This window comes from Melospiza melodia, chromosome 15, assembly GCF_035770615.1.
Source record: "Melospiza melodia melodia isolate bMelMel2 chromosome 15, bMelMel2.pri, whole genome shotgun sequence".
In the NCBI taxonomy this organism is placed as follows: Eukaryota; Metazoa; Chordata; class Aves; order Passeriformes; family Passerellidae; genus Melospiza; species Melospiza melodia.
The window spans coordinates 3,249,031-3,268,266 of record NC_086208.1 but is presented as its reverse complement, the minus strand read 5'-3'; the positions used below and the strand labels follow the sequence as shown (position 1 = coordinate 3,268,266).

At 50.2% G+C, this 19,236-nt stretch overlaps 1 protein-coding gene across 1 annotated transcript in view; it reads left to right on the top strand.

Moving 5' to 3' along the window:
- The window catches only part of HCN4 (hyperpolarization activated cyclic nucleotide gated potassium channel 4), a 108,949-nt gene that overhangs the window by 17,903 nt on the left and 71,810 nt on the right, over positions 1-19,236 (top strand). Inside the window, exon 2 of the mRNA XM_063169395.1 lies at positions 13,516-13,939. Coding sequence (XP_063025465.1) covers positions 13,516-13,939 — 424 coding nt within the window. The remainder of the gene's footprint in view (positions 1-13,515; positions 13,940-19,236) is intronic.

Sequence of the window (19,236 nt, the reverse complement as noted above, 5' to 3'; positions counted from 1 at the left end):
ATGAGCCAGGACAGAGGTCTGAGTTGTGTCCCTGCCCCATCTGGCATGGCCAGAGCTCACCCAGCAGGGATGTGTGCACAGACTGAGCTCTGGCAGATGCTGTTGCCTGTCTCAGACATAAATCCTGGGAGCTGTGCAAGTTGGAGAGAGGCTGAGGGAGCACGTGTGCCTGGGAGCAGAGCTGAGTAAATCATGCAGCTCGACAGCAGCTTCAGCTTTGATCCATCCTCAGGCACTGGGAGCTCTCCTGGTGCTTTCTGGGCTTTCCTTGTGGGAAATGTGGCTGGCCCAGGGCTCAGCTGGGCACACACAGAGATGTGGTGCCTGGGTGAGTTCCCTGGTGCTGCAGTGCTTCAAAGGTTATGGCAGGTATCCTAAACCTGGCCTCTGGAGTCTTGAGGAGAGCCTGGGTGTTGGAATGATCACAGAATCCCAGAATGGTTTGGCTTGGAAAGGGCCTTAAAGCTCATCCCACTCCACCCCTGCCATGGCAGGGACACCTCCCACTGTCCCAGGGTGCTCCAAGCCTGTCCAACCTGGCCTTGGGCACTGCCAGGGATGCAGGGGCAGCCACAGCTGTGCCAGGGCCTGCCCCCCCTGCCAGGGAACAATTCCTTCCCAGTATCCCATCCATCCCTGCAGTGGGAAGCCATTAAGGGACCCCAGTTTCCTGTGGGGGCCCTGTGAGTCCCAGCAATGCCCAGGAGGAGCAGTTTCAGCATCTCGGGTGGTGGCAAGTCTTGTTCTCAGCTGGCAGCTGACTTAGCAGGGTTTGTCACTTCCTTGGGGACAACTGCAGAGCATGAGGGCATAAATATGTCAGTGCAAGGCAGAAAGCACTGCAGTGTCCCCTCCACACCCCCCACTCCCCAAACTGTGATTCTTACCTAGTTGTGTGACTCATGTCATTTCTCTGCCTTATTTTGGTGTTTAATTTTAGTAAATTTGGCTTCCTAGTGGTGAGAGTGACATCCTCAGCTCACATAAACCCAAATTATGTCAAGACAGACATGTCAACACAAAACAGTTTAGAAGCCAGCCTGTCATCCCTGTGAGTTCCCAAGGAGATGAGTGTGGAAGGTCCCTGGTGTGGGTGACGTGTGTGTGTCCAGTGCCACTCTTGGAGCAGCTCTGAGCTGAGACATCCCAGAGCCCCCTGCCCTGGGCTGAGCCCTGGCATTGTGCCCTTCTGCCCCTCTCAGGTGAGACCCCACCTGCAGAGCTGCCCCAGCCCTGGGGCCCAGCACAGGAGGAGCCCAGAGGAGGCACCAGAGAGATGGAGCAGCTCTGCTGGGAGAGCTGGGATTGTCTGCCTGGAGAGGAGGAGCTTTGGGTGACCTCACTGTGGCCTTGCAGGGCCTGAAGGAGCTGACAAGAGAGGTGGAGAGAGACTTTGGACAAGGGATGGAGGGACTGGACAGGGTTAGATGGGATATTGGGAGGGAATTCCTCCCTCTGGGAGTGGGCAGGCCCTGGCACGGGGTGCCCAGAGCAGCTGTGGCTGCCCCTGCATCCCTGGCAGTGCCCAAGGCCTGGAGGACCCTGGCATGGTGGAAAGTGTCCCTGCCCATGGCAGGATGGGCTGTAAGGACCCTTCAGCCAAACCACTCTGATTCTGTGATGATATGATAGATATCATATATATCATATATATCATATATATCATAGATATCATATATATCATACATATCATATATATCATACATATCACATATATCATACATCTCATATATATCAGACATATATATATCATATATATCATATATATCATACATCTCATATATATCAGACATATATATATCATATATATCATACATATCATACATATCATATATATCATACATCTCATATACATAATATATATCATATATATCATATATATCATACATATCATATATATCATATATATCAGACATATCATACATATCATATATATCATATATATCAGACATATCATACATATCATATATATCATACATATATATATCAGACATATCATATATATCATATATATCATACATATCATATATATCATGCATATATATATCATACATATCATATATATCATATATATCATACATATCATATATATCATACATATCATATATATCATACATATCATACATATCATATATATCATATATATCATAGATATCATAGATATCATAGATATCATATGTATCATATACATCATATATATCATAGATATCATATATATCATACATATCTGCAGCATCTTTAGACAATCATTTTCCTTCCTGTCCCTGTGTACAAACCAAGCCCCTCCCCAGCCCTGCTGCTCTCTGACAGCTCAGAGCTCCCTGGTGCAGATTCTCCCTTCCTGGGCTTTGACTCATGGATGGTGGACATGGGCCAGGGCCTGAACTTCATCATGTCACAGCTTATGCATGTCTTTAGGCTTTAATCCTCCACATTCCACAGCATGTTCTGATGGCTTGGAGGCTGCAGCCCTTATTGATCCATCCCTTCTCTACAACAGCAACATATGGCATGTTTCCATGGCAATAGGTCCCCCTGAAGGGGCTTCCTTCCCTTCCTCACTTTATTGGTCTTTTTTCCTTATTAAATCATCAGAGAGAAATGCACACAGGAGAAGGGTCAATGTGTGGATCAATGGGCAGCAAACAAAGAGGAACTTTTCCATATTCATACAAGCAGGAGATTTCAGGAGATCAAACAATGCAGAATTGCCAGGCCCTGAGGTGGCAGCTGATGCATAATTGATTCTGGGAACTCTGCAATCAGTGCACATCCAACACCTTGGAGACCCCTGGGATGCAGCTGCAGGTGGGCAGGGACAGGGGAGTCCACAAATGTTTGTGAGTGCAGTGGGGTGGGGCATGGAGAGAGGTTACCTCTGCTCTGTGCTGGCCCTGCAGCTTTGGCTCAGTGCTGCACACAGAGTGGTGCTGAGTTCTCTACCCATGGAGGGTGTGGGGTGGGAGGCTCCTTCCTTCTGGTGGGGTTTGGTGAGCTCTCAGGATTTCTGCTGCCCAGAGGGACCCCAAGGTAGGTACCAGTCTCTTCTCCCAGCCTGGCAGTTGAAGAAGGAGTCAGGATTCCTCAGCTGTAGCTCTCAAGGTTGTTCATTGTTTCTTATCTATAAAATTCTTTCTCTGGCCTGCTCAGCAGGTCAGACAGAGGCACACTGACCACCCTCAGGCAGTGTTGTCTTTTATACTAAAAACTATGTGTACATTATTTACAATAACTTCCCAGTACCTATCACCTGTGTTAGACAGTGAGCTTCTACTCTGAACCAATCCAAAAGTGCCACCATCACCCAGAACATCTAGGCCAAGAAGAAGAAAGGGCACACCCAAATTCCTCCATCTTGGGGCCCCAAGCCCTCCCATTCTAAAACCCCAAAAATTTACTTCTCACCCAGTGACAAACTATTATTAAACTCTCTTGACTTGTAATTCTTCATATATAGGTGGTAATTTGCTCCATGGGTCATAATCAAAGTCCCAGGTGTCTTGGGCTTTGTGCCAAGGTCTCTGAGCCCCCTGGCAGGGGCTGGAGCCATCCAGGACAGCCAGAGGGATGTGCTGGGTTCTGACAGTGAGCCAGCCATGGAGTGAAACCTGCTTTGTGCCATGCTGTGACCAAAATTGTCTGAGCTTCCACGGGGACAGGAGTCCTCTGGACATGGGGCTAATGGTGGCTGCACTGCCCTGCTTCCCTTCCCCAGGAATCCTGAAAACCTCCCCGTGAATCTGCACCATTCCACCCTCAGATGGTGCCTCCAGCCCCTGCTGCAGTGAATTCCCACTGCAGGACAATTTATATCCGTGCTCACCTCGGAGGTGCTGTGAGAACAACAATAAATTGTCTGGGTTCAGTGTGTAAATGCTGCTCCTTTGGGCCTGCACACAGAGAGGGGATGAGCTTTCCTAGGAGTAGTACCATAAAAATTTCACTGCTTCTGCAGCTTGTTGCAGGGGAATTCTCCATGAGATATTAATAGCTGTGTCCAAGCAAGTGAGAAAATATTAATAATGCTGCTTTAGTCAGAAATGGGATGTGTGCTCTATTGGCCTCCGTGCTCCAAATTTAGAGCCGGAACAAACCGAGTCTCTTGTGGCTATCTCTGGTTCTGAGAGAGAAATGAAATCTTGTTTATTTTTACTTTTCTGGGAAGATTGGCTTCTAAGTATAGATTTAAGATAGGCTTTAATTTGTTAGCTGGTAGCTGCAGGCAGGAAGGCAGCAGGAGCTGGGGACAGTGGGCAGTGGCTCTGTGGGGTCAAATCCACAGGGACTTTGTGCCATGGGTGTGGTTCAGAGTGACTGGGAATGAAAGTGCAGGAGCACCTTAGCTCTGGGTGCTCCAGTTCCTCTGCAGAGCGAGGACTGGGAAATTTGAAGAAAATAAATCCTGGGAAATGTTTAGGCAGGTGCTTTGGAGCCCCTTGCAGGGTTAGGACCTCACAGATTGGATGGAGCCTCATTATCCAAGGACAGATGCAAGGCAGGCAGCAGCACTCCAGCCTCCAGGAGCCTTTCTGCAAATATGGTGTGCTGAATCCTTGAAACTGAGCTTAGGATGTGAGTTCACTCACCCTCAGAGGATCCCCTCACAGCTGGGGTGCTGCTGTCCTGGCCCTGGCACTTCAGTCCCATCCTCACTTCCCACTTGGCTGGGAGTGAGCACACTTCTGAGCAGGGCTGGCAGCATCCCCTCCACGGCTTTTCACATGCTTGAAACCACTTCATGTGGGTGTGGTTGGTGACTGGTGCACTTGACACACAGATAATGCAAAGTGAGGGGTTTTCTGAGGCAGGGAAGCAGCAAACACAAGGAAGATGTTCCAGCAAAGTTGCTGAAGGTCAGGACTGTCTGTCTTGGCTGATTCATAAAGCCTCTTTCAAACGGAGATGGAGGCCAGGGAAGTGTTTGTGTCTCAGTGATTGGAGTTTCTGTGAAGGACAGTCAGCAGCAGCTTCTGGGGGCTCCTCTGGCAGCTCCCTGGGCAGTGCTGAGTGTCCCACATGGGGCTGTTCTCCCTCCCCACAGAGCCCACACGAGGGGAAGGTGTTGCCATCTCTCCTGAGGGAATGCTTAATGAAGCACTCTGAGCTCTGAGCTGTTCCCTTGTTTAGGCAAGCCCACTGCTTGGTGGATTGCCTTTGGGATTAGCTCTGCTTGCCTGGCCCTCAGTTCTTCAGAATTCTCCTGCAAAATTTGGTGTCATGTGGGTCCATAGAATGGCTTGGGCCGGAAGGGACCTTAAAGCTCATCCAGTGCCACCCCTGCCATGGCAGGGACACCTTCCACTGTCCCAGGCTGCTCCATGCCCTGTCCAGCCTGGCCTTGGGCACTGCCAGGGATGCAGGGGCAGACACAGCTGCTCTGGGCACCCTGTGCCAGGGCCTGCCCACCCTCCCAGCCAGGAATTCCTTCCCCATATCCCATCCATCCCTGCCCAATGGCAGTGGGAGCCATTCCCTGTGTGCTGTCCCTCCATCCCTTGTCCCCAGTCCCTCTCCAGCTCTCCTGGAGCCCCTTCAGGCCCTGCCAGAGGCTCTGAGGTTTCCCTGGATCCTTCTCTTGTCCAGGTGAGCACCCCCAGCTCTCCCAGCCTGGCTCCAGAGCAGAGGGGCTCCACCCTCAGAGCATCTCCATGGCCTCCTCTGGGCTCTCTCCAGCAGCTCTGTGTCCTCCCTGTGCTGGGGCAGCTCTGCAGGTGGGGTCTCACCTGAGGGGCAGGGGGGATCAGCCCAGGGCAGGGGGGCACTCAGGGCTGGGTCATTCCCAGCTCTCACCCCCAGCACCCCCAGGTCCCTTTGGCCCAGGGCTGCTCTCAATCCCTTCATCCCCAGCCTGGATTGATCCCAGGGCTTGCCCAGCACCAGCCCTTGGCCTTGCAAGCTTTGCTGAGGCTCACACAGAGCCAGCTCTGCTCCCAGGGCCCCCAGATGCCACCAGCTCCCCGTCCCTGCAGCAGCCTGGCAGCAGAGGGTGCAGAGCAGAGGCAGCAGCTCAGGCTGCCAGAGTGCCCTGTGTGTTCTGTGAGTTAAAGAAAGGGCAGCACTCACAATGTACCCACTGATAATTGCTTAAATCCATCAGTGCCTCAAACGTGGTGTTTGCAAATTGTCAGCTATTACTGCTGGAATAAAAATACCTCTAAGTAATGTGTATATTTATACTTTTACAGTAGAAAAGAGAAGAAATTTCCCCTTTGCTGCTACTGATCAAATTATAGATTATAACATGGCTGGAAATCTCTCCTGAGTCTAGACAACCACATTTGCTGGGTGGTGCTTCTACCTCTGAATGAGTTTCTTTAATCTTTGGTATCTCATAGTCTATCTGTAATATAGGATGATAATACCTTCCTAATTATATCTGCTGGGATTTAATTAATGTTTGGACATTACTTTGAAAAATGTAGGGTGTTGATTATTGTTTAATAATGTAGTGTTAGATTTAAAAATTAATGATAGAGAAGCAATGAAAATACTTCCTTGCTTGGACTGCAAATGCCATCTCCAAGTATTACATAAGCAATAGCTTCCTTAATTTTCCACTTACCAAAATCCATGTAATTATATTTTAAGGTAATAATATGAGCATATGTTCTAAACTTGAAACATGGTTTGGAATTGGGCACTGCTCAGAGGAGATTAGGTGAGCAATTATGTAGATTGAAGATAATCTAAGTCAAAGGCTAAGTGCAGACCTTGGAGAATGTCTTGCCTGGGGTGGAACTGCCAGCTGAATTTGATGGCAGTTCTGTCAGGGACAGCACAGCAGCTTTAAGGAATCCAGATGCAAAGAGCTGCCAGGCCCACACCTGGTTTGTGCTGGGATCCCTCCCCATCAGCCACTGCTGGTGTCACCATTCCCACCCATCACTGTCACAGGCCTTGTGCTCCTGGCAGGGACTGAGCTCCATGGGAGTCCCATCCCATCCCATCCCATCCCATCCCATCCCATCCCATCCCATCCCATCCCATCCCATCCCATCCCATCCCATCCCATCCCATCCCATCCCATCCCATCCCATCCCATCCCATCCCATCCCATCCCATCCCATCCCATCCCATCCCATCCCAATCCCATCCCATCCCATCCCATCCCATCCCATCCCATCCCATCCCATCCCATCCCATCCCATCCCATCCCATCCCCTTTCTGAGCCTGCAGCCAGCTGAGCCCCACAGTGACCCAGGGAAGGGACATTCCCTGCCAGCTCCTGCTGGCACCTGGGAGGTGCTGGAGCACCCCTGGGGAGGTGCTGTGGGTGCTGCCCTTTGCCAGCCAGCTTTTCCAGGCCTGGCAGTGCCCTGGGTTTGGTGCTTCCGAGTCCTGGAGCAGCCAGGAGCCAGCAGGGCTGCAGGAGATGCAGACATCCAGGAGATGCAGACATCCAGGAGAAGCAGAGATGAAGGAGATACAGGCATCCAGGAGATGCAGAGATCCAGGGGATGGAGCCATCCAGGAGAAGCAGAGATCCAGGGGATGCAGGCATCCAGGAGATGGAGGCATCCAGGAGAAGCAGAGATCCAGGAGAAGCAGAGATCCAGGGGATGCAGGCATCCAGGAGAAGCAGGCATCCAGGAGAAGCACACATCCAGGAGAAACACACATCCAGGAGATGCAGGCATCTAGGAGAAACACACATCCAGGAGAAGAAGGCATCCAGGAGAAGCACACATCCAGGAGAAGCAGGCATCCAGGAGAAGCAGGCATCCAGGAGAAGCACACATCCAGGAGAAGCAGGCATCCAGGAGAAACACACATCCAGGAGAAGCCCACATCCAGGAGAAGCACACATCCAGGAGAAGCACACATCCAGGAGAAGTAGGCATCCAGGAGAAGCACACATCCAGGAGAAGCACACATCCAGGAGATGCAGGCATCCAGGAGAAGCAGGCATGCAGGAGAAGCACACATCCAGGAGAAGCCCACATCCAGGAGAAGCCCACATCCAGGAGAAGCACACATCCAGGAGAAGCAGGCATCCAGGAGATGCAGGCATCCAGGAGAAGCAGGCATGCAGGAGAAGCAGGCATGCAGGAGAAGCACACATCCAGGAGAAGCACACATCCAGGAGAAGCAGGCATCCAGGAGAAGCACACATCCAGGAGAAGCCCACATCCAGGAGAAGCAGGATCCAGGAGAAGCAGGCATGCAGGGCAGTCTGGAGGAGGCTGGCACCCAGCAGGCTCTCTCCTGTGCTGTCAGAATGCATGGTTAATTAGCAGTGCTCCCAGGGGCTTTAGTCAGGATGGCAGAGTATTTGCATAGAGCGGTCAGAAGGAATTAAAACTGTTTGTCTTTTCCTTTAGCTGGGTCCTTTCCCATTACACAGCACTCAGAATATTTTTGTAACTCGTTTGACTCTTTTTTCTGGTGAGGATTCATGGCAAAGAAGTTTCCAAGTGCACAGGTCTTGGAGTAAACTCTCTATAAATAAATTAATTCCTCCCACCAGGGAATTGCTGGACTCAGAGCTGGTTAAATGTCCTTCAGTGTGTTCAGGAGCAGTGAATCACCCTATTCCACCCTTTATCTCTAGGGCAGAGCAAAGTCTGTAACTCTCCAGCAGAAGCAGCCTGCTCCTATCTGGCAGAAGTGATGCTTCTAGAGGCAGGCAGGGATCTCCTCGTGCTTTTCTCTTGCTCTCTCTCTCTCTGTTCAGCTGTCTCTGTGGATGGCTGCTCCTGGAGTCAACTTTGCTCCCATTGTGGCTCCAGGCACCCTGGCCTCCCCTAATGTCACTGTGGTATTTCCTGAAAAATCCCTTCACCAGGATTTCTTCTCCTGGAAAGCTGGGAAGCTTCAGCTTCTCCATGTTTTCCTCCTCTGGAATGTGATTTGGAGAATTGTTTACCCAGCATGTGAATTGTTTTTAATTAATGACCAATCCCAGTCCAGCTGTGTCAGGACTTTGGTCAGTCACAGGTTTTATGTTACTTTCTTGTCTAGCCTTCTAATGGATCCTTTCTCTTTCTTTAGTACAGTTTTGGTATATAATACAATATAATATGATATGATATAATATGATATGATATGATATAATATAATATAATATCATATCATATCATATCATATATATGATATGATATGACATAACATAACATAACATAACATAACATAACATAACATAACATAACATAACATAACATAACATAACATAATATAATATAATATAATATAATATAATATATCAACCTTCTGAGAACTTGGAATCAATTCTCATCTCTCACCTCATCCTAAAACCAACAACACCACAACAATTAATAACCACACCCTAAAGCTCTTTCCAAAGGTGATTTCTGTTTCCAGCCCCAGAGCCCTCCTGAGAACTGCTCTTTCCTGCCGGGCCACCTGATCCAGCTGCATTCCAGAGCCAGGAAAGGCAGCTGCCACCCCGGAGAGAAGGTTTCCAGCTGCTCCGAAGGGATTTAGGAGCACTTGGTCCCCAGCAGCAGGGGATGGAGATTCCGGGTGGGACTCAGTAGGTGGCACTCTCCTTCTGGAGTCAGCCCCGAGCCTTGGGACAGAGCTGGGCTTGGCTTTGGGCTTGCTTTGAACGAGCTGTGCTCATTGAAGAGCTGTTCTCGGGAGGTCAGCAGGGCTGGCCACGGGCTGGGAGCTCAGTTCCAGTGCTGGGGAGAATCTCCTGGCCCCTGGCACTGCCAGGCAGGTGCATTGTTGTTTGTGCTTCAGCCCTGAGCTGGCTGCCCTTCAGCAGGAGCTGAAAACCCCAAAAAGCTTTGTTAATTTAGAGGTGAGGCCACTCAAGTTCATTTTCTCTGGACTGTGCAAGCACTGTGGAGCCAGAACAGTTCAGAAGCCACAAATGCACAGGGTTTTAGTGCTGTTGTGACCCAGTGGTGCTGCTGAGTCTCTCACCTCTGGGATTCACTGCTTTCTCTCCAATTCCTAACTTCCTGAGCTCATGCTCTAGAATTGCCCACACTGCACCATGGAATGAAAAAAGGAAATTTCATTTAATTGTAAAGAATGACTTCCAAAAGCAATATCCCAGCCTGCTGTCACAGTGTGCTCTAGGCAGAGCAGAAAGATGGTCCAGCATTCCAAACCCACAAACCAATACCTACAGAGTGCACAGGCTGTCACATCAGCCGAGTGACACAGCAGTGCTTAAGGAGCACATATTCCTGAAGTGTCTGTGCCACAATAATTCTTAGATACATTCTGTTTAAATAATGTATTGGGAATTAAGAGATCTGAGGTAGTGGTGCATGTTAAAATGTGATTTTCAGATCCAAGGAGTGTGCAGAGAGTAGGATGGAATATAAAAACCAAGGGTGTTTGAACAAGACATCTGGTTTATATAGTGCTGCCTGTTCCCTGTGCTCTGAGCTGCTCAGTTGCACTGAGTCAACTGTAATAAAACAATACATTCATATTTATTAATTTTTTATGTAGGCTTTTGGAAACAGGAAGAGAAGTGAGAAGAAGACAGGATATCAGACATCCCAGAGATGCATCTCTGTTAGGCTCTTTTGCAAGCCATACCAATGGCTTCACATCTGCTTAGGCTCAAAAATCAGATTCAGGTCCTGAGCCTTGCCTATCCTCAGCATTCCATGGACAAACCCCACACTCCTCACTTTGCCATGTGGCTCCTCTGTGTGCAAGGCAGGGATAATAACTCTGCCTCTCCTGGGTGCAGCACAGCCAATTTCATCACTGTCAGCTCCGTGGAATCCCTGGGTGAAAGGAACAACAGAAATGCAGAAAACATGGGTTATTAATAGCTGGTGCTTGCCCTTCCATACATCACATGCACTGTTAGTCATTGTGGCCAGTAATTTACAGGGAGGGGAAAGATGTTCCTGGGAGCAAATGCAAAATGACACTTGGATGGTATCAGCCCTCTGAGGTGTTGCAGGCCCACAGAGTCTAATTAAGTCTAAATGCACTGATGCCACCCTGAGCAGATCCTGCTTCCTATGTGGGTAAATGGAAATGTGCAGGAGCTCTGCAAATCTTAACAGGGGAATTTGAGCTTCCAGGCAGTTCATGTTGGAAAGGCAGGTGCTGGAGTTGGTGTGCAGGCCAAATTCTTGGTGTGTCCCAGCTTTTTCTGCCTCCTTCATACAGCCCCAAGGTTGTCTGACACCTTTATTAGAGGGATCACTGGGTACAGAAGTTTCCCTTCCCTGGTTTTAAGTGGTGGCTTTAAAGGTCAGAGCTGAGGGGCTGTGACAATAACGTGGAGTCAGCAGTGCAGCCCTGAGGAGAGCTGTGCTGTGAGGGACACGTGGCAGTGGGGCTCAGGAGTCTCCCCTGCCCACACTGCACACCCTGGGGCTCAGGAACTGCTGCAGGTGAGGATGCAGGACAGCTGAGCACACTGGCCAGGGAGAGGCTGGGCTAGCAGGGGTGCTGCAGTCAGGGGAAAGTGTTTCACTGTCCCTGTGTGTGTGCAAAACATCTTCCCTGAGCTGGGAGCCATCCTGCCACTGCTGGCCATGTCCCCAAGTGTAGAAATCACCACGCAGCCTAAAAAAGAGGCACAAAAATGCAAAGATCTCAGAAGAAAGGCACTTACCTTCCCAGCACTGCAAACCTGGCCGTGCCAGGCTCATGCCATTAATTTGAAACTTGGGAAAACTCATTTTCTCTGGGCCTATCTCCTTGTATATTCCCTAAGGGAAATGAAGGATGGCTGGGAGGTTATTTATTTTCAGTAATAATGCACACACTGCTTCCAGACTTCCTGCTATTGTGTGATTATCCAGATTAATTGCCTGGGAAAGCTGCAGCATCATCTCAGGCCCTTATTAAGGAAGCTCACAACACGGATTTATATGAATGCATATTGCTGGGTGCCACAGCCTTGCTCTGGGAGGCAGATGGACAAATCCCACTGCTGAGTGCTGCCAGCAGCCCTGGACCTGCACACTGAGGGGGGGATTGCTGGCACCTTGAAAGCCAGGAGGAGAGAGCTGAGGTCATTTTTAGAAAGCTTGTTAGTGAATAACTTTGCTTATTCTAAAATCAGTTCCCATCAGCCTCTGCTGAATGATTGTGAGAATTGCTGGGGTGCTGCTGGTTGCTGACCCTGCCTGAACATGGGCAAGGGCTGGAATCTTAAAGATGCTTTTAGGTGCTTTAAAGTGTTCTTACCAGGGAGAGAGGCTCTAGACAGAGAAGGCTTTTAAGGTATATTCTGCCCTTTTGGTTTCCCTGCTGAGAGTTTAACAAACCGTGCAGTTGCCTTGCTCTGAAAATCCTGTTCTGCAGCAGCTCAGCCCGGTCCAGGTTCCAGCCAAACAGCCACTGACCAAGGTAGAGCTTGAGGGTTTTTAAAGCAAGTCCAGCTCTCCTGAAACATCTCAGGAGCAGCAGCATGTGCACATCCTTCAGCAGCCCAACACTTCCCTCTGATAAATCAGTGTCAGTGCAGGGTCACACTGATGCTCTCAGTGCTGTTGAGGTGATTGCTCATCTCCTGTGACAAAGGGGTGATTATTGTATTAATAACTGATGATATTAGAGTAGCTGTAACTAATATTGGATTAATAACTGATGATATTAGAGTAGCTGACCCATAGTGCACAGTTTGGGTTGCTGGAATCTTGGCAGTGTGAGCCCACAGTGCAGCAGCATCCACATGTGACGCATGAGGAGAGCACTGGAGCACCACTGTGCTGGGCAGAGAGGCTCCTCAGCAAGCTCTGACACTGGGAAGGGTTTTAGTCCTCACTCTGGGGAAGTTGGGACCACATTGTCTCATTGTGCATCTGTGGGAAATCTTTAAAAAATCCCAGTGGTATAAATTAGGGGTTCTACTCAGCCTGTGTGTGCCTTCAAAACAAAACTGAGTGTTACAGTAAGGGCCACTGGATAACACTGAGCTACCCCTGGAGTGCAGATAAGCTTCCTGGGGACTGTGCCTCATGGAACAGGAGTTAAATGTTGGTGTTACTGTCCTTAGAAATGGAATAGGCATCTCCAGGCACTGACTCCAGGCTTTATTGATTGTTTCTGTACAACATGGGAGCCTGTAGAGCGTGGGCTGAGCTCCTGGAGTCCAGCTCAGCAGGAATCTGAACTGAGGGCTGGAGATGAGAGCACAGGCTCCAGCTCCATCCTGATCCCAGAGCTCTCAGTGGTGCCTGCTTCTAAAGCAGGATCAGGCAGCAGGAGCACAGCCTGGTGGTTTAACCCCACATGGCTTTATTGACACTCAGACTCTGAGGCCTCCCCAGTCCTTCTCTCCTTACCCAGCAGTCCCTGTGGTAACCTCAGGTTTCTCAGTCTCTCCCCAGGCAGCTCCCAGGTGCCAGGAAGGTGTTCAAGCAGGCATGCCCAGCCCTGGCTCAGCTCCTTTGTGAGCCCTCGAAGGCAGAGCAGGAGTGTTCCTCTGATATTAATTAGTCAATTAGCAGCTTGTGCAGCAGAGCCCAGGGGATGACTGACAGCAGAGATGGATGAGTTCATCAGTGCAGCTGACCCGGGCTCCCCGACCTGATTTCACATGTCTCTGTCTTGCTGTCCAGGTTTTACTGGGATCTCACCATGCTGCTGCTGATGGTAGGGAACCTGATCATCATCCCTGTGGGCATCACTTTCTTCAAGGATGAAAACACCACCCCGTGGATTGTCTTCAACGTGGTTTCGGACACGTTCTTCCTCATCGACCTCGTCCTCAACTTCCGGACAGGCATCGTGGTGGAGGACAACACCGAGATCATCCTGGACCCGCAGAGGATCAAGATGAAGTACCTGAAGAGCTGGTTTGTGGTGGATTTTATCTCCTCCATCCCCGTGGACTACATCTTCCTGATCGTGGAGACGCGCATCGACTCCGAGGTGTACAAGACGGCGCGGGCGCTGCGCATCGTGCGCTTCACCAAGATCCTGAGCCTGCTGCGCCTGCTGCGCCTCTCGCGCCTCATCCGCTACATCCACCAGTGGGAGGAGGTGAGACAGCCCTGCCTGCCAGCTCTGCCCTCCCACAGCTGCTTGCCTTGAGTGCTCCTTCTCCTTCCTGCCCCTAATGGCTGATGCTTTGTTGGGAATTCTGCAGGTTGTGGGCCGTGGGCTCTGGGACCGGCATCCATGTGATCTGTGGAGATGCTGCGGGGGGGTGGGCACAGGTGGGCCCCTTGCAGGAATTGTGGAGCTGGTGAGCAGAGCAATCAGCCAGACAGCGAGGGCTTGCCCTCTCAGTGCCCCCAAAGGTCCAGGAACAGCTCTGAGGAAAGGGCTGGAGACAGCTGATTTGCAGAACCTGTGGCATCTGTTTGCCATCTGCTGCTTCTCTGTGCTTATCTCTTGAATGAAGAGATAAGCATAGGCATGTGTTAGAGCCCTCTTGCTTTCTATATTCTCTGACACTGTGCTAAGGGAAAAAGGAAGGAAGAGCAATCTGCAGACAAAGGTCTGGTGAAAAGCAAGATCCCCACAAGCCCAGGATCCTGTGCTGCTCCCAGGGGAATTCCAGGGTGCAGGGTGAGTTGTCAGGAATAACGTGGGTAAAGCCACAACCTTGCAAGTAGCTTGAAATCAGTTGTTTTCTCCTGTCTCTGTGCTCTCCAAAGCAGACAGAAAGCTCCCTGCATCTCTCTCCACATGTCAGGAGCATATTTTTTCAGGACAAGGAAAGCTGGTCAGGGCAATTTCATCTTCATCCCCATACTTTGTGTTGTGCTTTGGAGCAGAGCCTGCTGCAGAGCATGATCTAATGCAGGGCATGCTCCTGGGAATGTGAAGGGGAAGCAGCCATGCAAGTCATGGCTCGATTGCAGCGAGCTGTCACAACATTAATTCATGACAGAGCTGAGCCCTTCCCTCCTCCAAGCACTCACAGGGAGAGAGAGCACTGGGGCATGCTTCACAAATCTCAGCCTTCATCCTTGTGGTGTTACCTTTTGTGAGGGCTTCACTTGGAGCAGAGCAGAGCCTCATTGAGCTCTGGGATGACACCGGGCAGGTGCTGGGGAGAGGCAGCCCCAGCCCTCAGATTTATAATTTATAATTTATATTCATTCACTCTGGTGCAGGCAGGAGTGCACAGAGAGATGAACAAAGCACAAGTGTCCTTCTGGGGTGACTCAGTGAGTCAGGGGCTGACAGGCACTGACATCTCTCCAGGTGTGCTGGCCTGTCCCGTGGTTGCTTTGCTTCCCTCTCCTCTGAGTGGCTCAGCAAAGGTGAGCTGGTGGCTCAGGCTCTCCACAGACTCACAGGCACCCACAGCAGTGCTCAGCTCCCTGCCTGCTTCCCTCTGCTCCTTGACTTCCCTTCCAGGAGCTACTTGAAGAGAACTGAAGTATATTTGCTGTTTTGTACTGAACTTGTTTTGAAAATGACAAGACAGGAGCAGATCAGTGTTTTTCCCTCTCTCATTGTAGTTTGACTGAGCAGCCATTCTCAGCTTCTGTCTCCGATGCCACTCCAGGGATGCTGTTCCTGGGCTGCTGTCCTGGGCCCGGGCACAGCCCAGCTGGGTGCCCTGTGGGGCACAGGCTCCCCAGGGTGGGGCAGTGCTGCCCGGGCAGGGCAGGGCAGGGCAGGGCTGCTGCTGGTTGCAGTTTGGGACTGCAATGCAGACTCTGTGCACTGCAGAGCCCTGACAGCAAACACCCCGGGCTGTGTCAGACTGGGCTCGGCCCAGGCTGCAGTTCCTGGACAGAGTTTGACACTGGGAGCTTCTCCCTTCACAGCAGGGAGGGAGGCAGGGGGAAGGGGTGATCCCCTGTCAATTGGTGCAGTGCCTGCCACAGAGCAGAGGGGACACAGGGGGGGGGGAGTGCTGCTTCATCCCTGCGTGGGAGTTGTGCTCCTGCAGCCATGCTGGCAGCTCTCTTCCTCTGAAGGGCCTGCAGATGATCCCTGTCTGAAAGGCCACATTCATCTTCCCTCTCTGCATCCATCCACACATCAGTGCTGATCTGGGGGTGCCAGGACAGAGCAGTGCTGGACAGACTCCCTCTGGGTGTGCAGGAGGTTGCTGTGCACAGCTAAAGAAGGAGGAGGATTTGGGAGAGGGGGTGCTGCAGGTCTGCTCCCTGTGGTGCCCCCCTCCTGCTCCATCCTCATCAGCTGGCAGTGTCTCTGTAGCTCTTTGCTGTTAGGAGATGTGAGCAGGGTGTGCTGGGCCTCTGCAGAGGAGTGTGTGCCCTAGGGGAGCGTGTGCAGGGCAGAGCTGCATGGCCAGAGGGGGATCACTGTGTGAGGGCAGAGCACCCCTCACTGCACACAGCTGGGCCAGTCCCTTCCCATGGAGGCAGGGGCAGCACACACAGAGCCCTCCTCACTCAGCTCCTTGTTTGCTGGAGCAAGGGCAGGGATCAGGGGGCCCTTCCCAAGCTGCCAGCAGCCTCTCCCTTCATTCCCCTGCTATTGGCCATGCTCTGCATGAATTTATCTCCGAGGCTGCAGTGAGCAGGAGCAGCCTTCTCCAGGGCTGCAGTGCTGTACAGCAGCCAGGCTCTCATCAGTTCCACATCAGTGCTGCTCAGGACACTCTGAGCTGGGGCTGCAAGTCCCAGCAGCCTCTGCCATCCTCCCCAGATCCCAGAGAGGTGCTCTGGGGATACAGCTGGGCAAACAACCTGAAGAGAAAAGGAAGGCAAAAAGCAAGAAAAACAATCTAAGGCACTCGTGTTCACTGGAGTATGAAAATAAGCTTAATTCCAAATGTAGCAGTTTCATTTGCATGATGCATTTTGCATGAGTGGTCCCACGAATGAATTTACCAGAAGGGCAGAGTATAAATAGAGCCTTGCTGAAGTGGCTGCCGTGTCTCCCCTGCAGTTGGGAGCTTGATTGCAGTGTAGGCAGCTGCACTCCCACTGCCTGGGCTCTGGCTTCCCTCAAATGTGCATCACCAGCCCCAGTGGTGTTCCCTGGAGTTCCCCAGGCCAGGAGCACAGGACAGAGCAAACAGGGCTGCTCCAGCCAGGCTTGGCCTCCCCCAGAGTAACTCCTGTTATCTCAACCTTTCTTTGGGGTACCCAGCTTGGTCAGTGCTTCCTGCAGCACATGGTCCCAGGGCCAGGTGTCCCACTGTCCCACTGTCCCACTGTCCCACTGTCCCAGGGTTAGGGAGCTGGGTCTCCCCACTGCTGAGCTGAGAGTACCCAGGGAAAGGAGATCCAAACATGAACATCCTACAGACAGAAAAACAGCTCAAACACCATGGAACCCATGGATTCAATCAGGATGAACCATCCAGGTCAGACAGGGAGTCAAACCCCTCAATTTGCTGAGCTTTCCCTGTTGAATACACAGCATCTACTCCATGGTTGGTGCTGGGGTGAAGTAATCTGTATTTAACATCAAACTATTTTGACTTAAGAACATTCATTGGAACAACAGCACAATCCTGCTCCTATAAATCTGTTTCCAAATAGCACATAGGGCAAGATAACCAAAATGTTTTGATTGCAGACTCTGTGGGAGGGACTGTGATGGGAAGGAAAGGAACTATCTGGGTTTGATATATATCAAAATGGTAATACTGTCATAAGTGAGGATTTTTCAGATTTTTTTCAGGAAGAAAAATACATCTTCTGGTTTCTGCAGCTGAAACCTGAAGCAGGGGACAATTTGATGATTTTCAGGCTATTATGTTATTGAAACCTTGCAAACTTGCCTGAGTGCTGTCTTTTTCTTCCCTCTAGTTTCTATATTACAGAGGAGCTTTAGGAGGGAGGGAATGCATCCTCTCAGGTCCCAGTGACAACTGCCAGTAACAACTGGGCACAGATCAGACCCTCTAAAGGTAATGTCACTTTCTAGAAGCTTCAGCTGTTTAGAAAATGGACCCAAAGCTGGAGGGCCTGTGTGGAAGGACCAGGAAGGAGCTTCCAGAGGCCAGGAGAATATGGCTCCCAAGTGATTCTCCTTGATTTGCTAATTCCCTTTGTTTGTCTGACCTATCTGTAGCCTCTCCTAAATGCAATTACAATAATGTGGCTGGAGGCCTGGGGTATCATTGTCACCCCTAATTATGAAGGGATGGGGCTATTTTGGGGCTAAGAACTATTTATGGCTCAGATAAACATCAGTGTCAGAGGCTGTGAGATTTTAGAGGAGCAAGCAGCCTGCCACAGCCCAAAGTAGTCACAATTCTTTGTTACAAGGCAATGCAGAACTTTCTAACCCAATGAATAGATGCCAAAAGGTTTATTTTGCTTTTCTAACTTATCTCCTTTACTCACTTCTGCTGCACTGTGGATGCTTTTACCCAGCAGGTTTCTGTCTCACATGCACACAAATGCTTCTGTTATAACTTCTAAACTCTCAAGGTTGTGAGCTCAGTCCTCACACAGGGCACCAGTTTGTTGGATTAAGCCCTTTTCTGACCCAGAGATGGGGCAGCTGAGAGGTGTTTGAAAAACTTTTATTCCATTTTCAGTCCCATGAGAAGGGTGAGACAATACAGATGTTATAATTCACACCATCACAATCAGAAACCAACTATTTCCTAATTACATTATGAGCATTTCTTGGCCTATCAGCTTTTGTCACACCATGCTGGAAATGCCTTAGAGCCATTTATCTAAAATGCATCTTTCATGGTTCTATTTCTCCAAAATATCTGCTCTTACCTGCAAGGCCATCCTTTGAAAATTGTTTCTAGTTCCATTTCTCTCTCAGCAATGTCTGTCCTATTCCATGGCATTTCTCAGTCAGCATTTCTTATCTCAAGGTTTGCATACAGATATGTGAGCCTTCTGTCAGGCTATAAGAATTCTCTACAAATCCATTTCCCACATCAGCTTATTCCACACAACCCCACCCCTACATTAGAAACCCTTCACCATTTATCAGTTCAGTTTCTCACTTATTTAAAGCATATTCTTACAACTATAGAACCATAAGTTTATGATTTTTCTGTTTAATGTCTGTGTATTGTATTTTTACATCAACCCAAGGCTGCAAATCAAACCCTTCAGTGTCTGTGGAAGTTTCTGCTTTTCTGATTCCCCCACAGGGGAGTGGGATGGGATGTTTGGCCAAATGTGTAAGTGGAGAGGGGAGGAGCTGGGCAGTGGCTGTTCTCAGCAGCACAGCAGGGTCCTGTGGCACAGGCAGCTCCAAGGGGCTCAGCAGATCCTTTCTCAACAGGATTTGCAGCTCTGTCCCATTAAACAGCAAGGCAGGCCCAGGAGAGCAACTCATCAAAACTGTGGCCAGGCTTGGGTACAATCAGCCTCAACAAACACCAGCAGTGTGGCCAGGAGGGGGACTGGGGGCTGGGCTTCTTC